The sequence below is a fragment of the Pungitius pungitius genome, chromosome 3 (genome assembly GCF_949316345.1).
Source record: "Pungitius pungitius chromosome 3, fPunPun2.1, whole genome shotgun sequence".
NCBI classification, from domain to species: Eukaryota; Metazoa; Chordata; class Actinopteri; order Perciformes; family Gasterosteidae; genus Pungitius; species Pungitius pungitius.
The window spans coordinates 17603282-17608584 of record NC_084902.1 but is presented as its reverse complement, the minus strand read 5'-3'; the positions used below and the strand labels follow the sequence as shown (position 1 = coordinate 17608584).

The 5303-nt window shown below is 55.2% G+C and overlaps 1 protein-coding gene across 1 annotated transcript; it reads left to right on the top strand.

Moving 5' to 3' along the window:
• Positions 1–754: 754 nt before the first annotated feature.
• Positions 755–5100, top strand: LOC134126947 (uncharacterized). The gene is given in 3 exon segments (XM_062560884.1): positions 755–761; positions 1101–2450; positions 2957–5100. Coding segments are annotated over 3 exon segments (3087 nt in total). The 3' UTR covers positions 4687–5100.
• Positions 5101–5303: the final 203 nt, after the last annotated feature.

Here is a 5303-nt window from a genome sequence, read left to right as displayed (position 1 = left end):
TGGCCATTTGGAAAACGAGACAGAACAGTGTGCGTGGTGGAGGGTCGCAGGACGCAAGTCTGATGCTGACAGGGCTGCTGGCCGCTCGGCTCAGGGTGGAGTTTGGCTATTACAAACTGACCAACAACACCGAACTCTTTGTTAACATTTGGGATCTGAAGAACCTCCTGTGTTCAGTCAGCGAGAACGCTTTGGTCATCCATCTGTGATTTATGTTGTTCTCTTCACATGATTTAGGCTTGTTGTAGATCTTCATTGACAGTTTTATTTTAACCGGAATGATGTAATAAAAGACCCTTTGAAAATCAAAAAAATCTCTCTCAACGAGCCACTGGCAGTCCTGAAACTCAACTCCAGGTGTGATCCGGTGCGCGCCCCCGCCGCTCAGCGCGTAACTCTCTGGCTGGACAAGTCTGCATGACTGACGTGAATAGTGTTCCTGTAGCAGGTTGTAAAATAGTTCTTTTTCTAACTTCGTTCGGTGTTTCACTATGGGAATCGTCTCGGCGTGACCAACTAAGGAAGCTCCAATGACACCACGTCTGTCAGTGACAGACAGGTCGAACTGTGCGGGGGCCCCGCCCCCTCATGTTACCACAGTCGACCGTCCCTCGCAAATCATTCTTGTTTTCTTCCCGTGAAGAACTATAGCTCCCTCAGCTTATCTTGGCTAGCTTGGATTGCTGCTTAACGGTTCACAGACGACCCTTTTAGGACACGTCGCCGAACGCAGTTCCTGGTTTTTAGTCCGGATATGCTGGGTAAGTTACTTCATAGAAGTGTATTTGGTTACTACACAGACAGTGTCCGCGTCAAGGCGAACTGTTCTCCCGACGGCTCGGTATTTAGTTACCGGTGCTTTCGGGGACTGTGTGTATAAATTTTCTCGGGCTAACGCGTTACGGCGAGCCTGCCGGGTCTCGGGTAGCATTAGTTTGCTAGCCGAGCCGAGTAACCGTTGTTTTGCTAACGTGTCACGGCGAGCAAACTGTTACGGTGCGCGGTTAGCGGGATAAACCCCCGGTTACCGAAGCAATTTACCGTCAAGCTAAGCTAACGCTAGGCTCGACTAATTGCTGTGTATTCCTCTCTCTTCTCAGTTGCTATGTCGGCCACTACCCCCGCCAAAGGGTCAGAGCCGAAGGCCAAAGAGGCTGCATCCCGCCCGTGCCCTGCGTCATGCGGGGCATCCATCTCGGGCAGGGACCCTCATCCGATGTGCATAGCTTGCATGGGCGCTAAACACGCCCAGGCGGCTTTGGCGGACCCGCAGTCGTGTCTGCACTGTGCGCCAATGCCGGAGAAGGTTCGGGAGAGAAGGCTGAGAGTGGCGGCATCCTCAAAGCAGGACCCGTGCCTGTCTGGAACTGCCCCAAAAGCCTCAACCAGCACCCGCCTGCCGCGAGCTTCTTCGAGCTGGGCGGACATGATGGATGCTGAGTCCCCGGAAATGCCTCCACTTTTCGAGGAACTGCTCGAACTGGAGCCGGGTGATGAGGACGCAGAGGGCGATGCCAACTCTGACCTCCTTGACGTGGACGACATGGAAGAGGAGGAGGATGACTCCACCTTTCCTGTCGAACCACCCAGACCCCCCAGTGCATCTGATGTTGTCCCCCCTGTGGACAACAATCTGTATGAGGTCTGCAAACGGGCCGCGTCAAAATTGGGCATACAATGGCCAGCAGCCCAGGATGCTGCAGGGGGGGAAAGAGACCTATACGACGGTAAAAGGCTGCCGCCTACCCTACCGCCGTCTAAACAACTTCTGCCAGCCGTCCCCATCTGCATGAAGGAGATGGGCAGGTACTGGTCCAGCCCGTTCAAGAGTAAGCTCCCCACCAAGTGCTACTCAAAACTAGAAGTTGATGGGATGGGAGAGCTGGGCCTAGCGGGCCCACCAGAGTTAGAACCTTCAGTGGCTTACCACCTCCACCCAAACCGCCGCTCTCTCTCAGCTTCCTCTAACATCACCCTGCCTAATAAAACAGAGCGCCTCACCGCCTCTGTTTTACAGAGAATGTACCGCTATGCGGCACAGTCAGTGTGTTCGCTAAACGCGGTGACTTTGCTGTCGGCGTATCAGGGAGAGATCTTAGAGGAGATGGGCAGACAACTGGACTCTGGGGCACCAAACCCGGCCCTGTGGGATGAGATTTGCGTTGTGAACAATCTCATCCTCCGCTCATCACGAGGTGCGGTGCAGGGCTGCGGCCGTGAAATGGGACTTGCGGTCTCAGGTGAGAGGGCCCTATGGCTGAATCTTTCCGGCCTCAGCGATGTCCAGAAGGCAGAGGTAATGGATGCTGCTTATGACCCAGCTAAGGGTTTGTTTGGCCCTGCACTTGAAAAGATGCGGGAGGCCAGCACCCTCAGAAAACAAGAGGGCGAAGCCTTCGACCTCTGTTTGCCCCGAAAGCACGTCCCTCGCACCCCGCAGGTGCCCAGGGGTGGGTTTGCAGCTGCAGCCGCAGCTGTGAGAGGGGCACGGGGAGGCGCCAGACCGCACAGACAGGCAGCGAGTCAGCAGACGGTTCAGCAGCCTCGAGTGGAAAACCCCAAACCATGGGGCAAACACTCCTTTGCAGCCACAGCAGCAAAGAACCGCCCCTCCCACCCCGGGGAAGGGAAGAAGAAGCGCACGTCCTAACCGGCCTTGCTTTTCCCTCCCCTCCACCTTCAAAGAAAAGAAGGGAGGTCGAGGTGAGACAAACCCCCCGAGTTTGTGTTCCAAATTCCCTGGTGGTTTACTGTTCTCCGGAGGATCTTTTGATGTTTCTTCCCCCTCACGTTCAAGGGAGGCAGTATCGGGGGCAGCAGGTAACACAGTGTCACCAAGCACTTCTACCCACCTCAAACAAAGAAATAAAGTTTGTGTTTTCGCAGCCAGGCCGAAGGCCGAGGGCGAAAAACATTATAAAAACAAATCAATGTCATGGCCCCATAATCCCCTCAGGGGGAGCTCACGCTCCACTGAGGGGAGGCCGCGTCCTCCAGGTAAGGGAGGTGACGTCACCCTACGGTGCGTCCAGCCCACTCACTCGACGGGCAGAACGGTGGCGCGCATGCGCAGTACATCCGTGGGTCTTGTCCACTATTTCTCAGGGGTACAGACTACAATTCGCTATGAAGCCACCCAGATTCAACGGGGTGTTAGTTTCAGTAGCCAAGGGCGATTCAGCTCGAGTCCTAGAGGGCGAAATAACATCGCTGTTGAACAAACAGGCGATCAGAGCTGTCCAGAGCGAGGAAGCGCAGCAGGGTTTTTACTCCCGCTACTTCCTCATCCCAAAAAAGGGGAGCACTTCCCTCCGTCCCATTTTAGATCTCCGTGTGTTAAACAGGCACTTACGCAAGTACACGTTCAGGATGTTAACACACAAGGGGCTCTGTCGTTCAATCCGTCCGGGGGATTGGTTTGTAACGATCGATCTTTCGGACGCTTATTTTCATATCGCCATTTATCCAGCACACCGGAGGTTTCTCAGGTTTGCTTATCAGGGCAAAGCCTACGAGTACCAAGCCATACCATTCGGGCTCTCATTAGCCCCGCGGGTGTTCAGCAGGTGTGTGGAAGCCGCTTTAGCTCCGTTACGGAGAGTAGCGTCCCTCACGCAGTGCCTCTCCCTCTTCCGGCTTGGGAGAGCGGTGCCGTTCAGACTATGCCTTCGCCTACTCGGCTTGATGGCGTCAGTGATATCTGTGGTACATTTGGGGCTTCTACGGATGAGGGATTTTCAGCGCTGGGTCGCGGCATTGCGCCTGTGCCCGCGCCGTCACCTCAACCGCAGAGTGAAAGTGTTTCCGTTGTGCGTGGCTGCGCTCCGCCCGTGGGGGGACGTGACAGCTCTCGAGTCAGGTGTCCCGCTGGGGGCGGTGTCATCCAGGGTAACCTTGACAACGGATGCTTCCCTATCAGGGTGGGGAGCAACCATGTTGGGCAGGACGGTGAATGGAACCTGGGACCCGAGGCTGGCTCAGAGTCACATAAACATCTTGGAACTCTGGGCAGTGTTTTATGCACTAAAACATTTTCTGACATTTCTCCAGGGACGCCACGTCCTGGTAAAAACAGACAACATCACCGTCGTGGCGTACATCAACCGCCAAGGCGGCACTCGCTCACTGCAGTTGAACAAGTTAGCTTGAAAGCTAATCCTGTGGAGCAGCACCAAGCTCCTGTCTCTTCGAGCCACACACGTTCAAGGGGTGCTGAACAGAGGTGCAGATCTTCTGTCCCGAGGGAACCCTCTGTACGGAGAGTGGGCTCTTCACCCTCAAGTGGTGAAGCAAGTCTGGCAGAAATACGGCCAAGCAGACGTAGATCTCTTCGCCTCGCGGGAAAACACCCAATGTCCACTGTTTTTCTCCCTGGCAGACGCGAACGCACCACTGGGGATGGATGCGCTGGCCCACTCGTGGCCAAACGTGCTGCTCTATGCATTCCCCCCGCTCAGCCTGATCTCCCCCACTCTAGACAGGGTACGAGAGCAGGGCTTGACGCTAATCCTGATAGCGCCGCGGTGGCCGTCCAAACATTGGGTGGCGGAAATAATACAGCTCTTGACGGACGAGCCGTGGCCTCTGCCCATGCCCGACCTTCTGTCCCAGGCTCGCGGGGAGATCTACCACCCTCACCCAGACCGAATAGCGCTCTGGGCTTGGCCGGTGAGAGGTGGAACCTGAACGCAACAGGCCTGCCTGAACGGGTCATTGACACCATTCAGAGTGCAAGAGCCGCCTCCACACGCTCCCTTTACAGTGGTAAATGGCGGGTTTTTGAGGAATGGTGCCGTCTTAGGCACATCATTCCTTTCCAGTGTTCGGTGGTCAACCTGCTATGCTTTCTGCAGGATTTAGTAGACAAGGGCAAAGCTTTTTCTACTATTAAAGTATATTTGGCGGCTATCTCAGCCTGTCATTTGGGCTTTGGTGAAAGGACGGTGGGGCAGCACCTTTTAGTATGTCGTTTCATGAAAGGTGCTCGCCGCAAGCTCCCCGTCTCCAGGCCCCTGGTTCCTCTGTGGGATCTATTGGTGGTGTTGGAGGCCCTCTCTCAACACCCGTTTGAGCCGATGGAGGCAGCGGAGATGAAATTTATTTCACTTAAAACAGCCTTGCTCTTGGCTTTAACCACAGCAAAGCGGGTGAGTGACTTACAGGCTTTATCCGTTCGCCCTTCCTGCTTACAGTTTGCTCCAGGGCTCACTAGGGTTTGTATGCGGCCCAACCCGGCGTTTGTGCCTAAGGTGGTGGAGGCAACGTACAAGTGTCCCACGGTGGAGCTTTCAGCTTTTCACCCT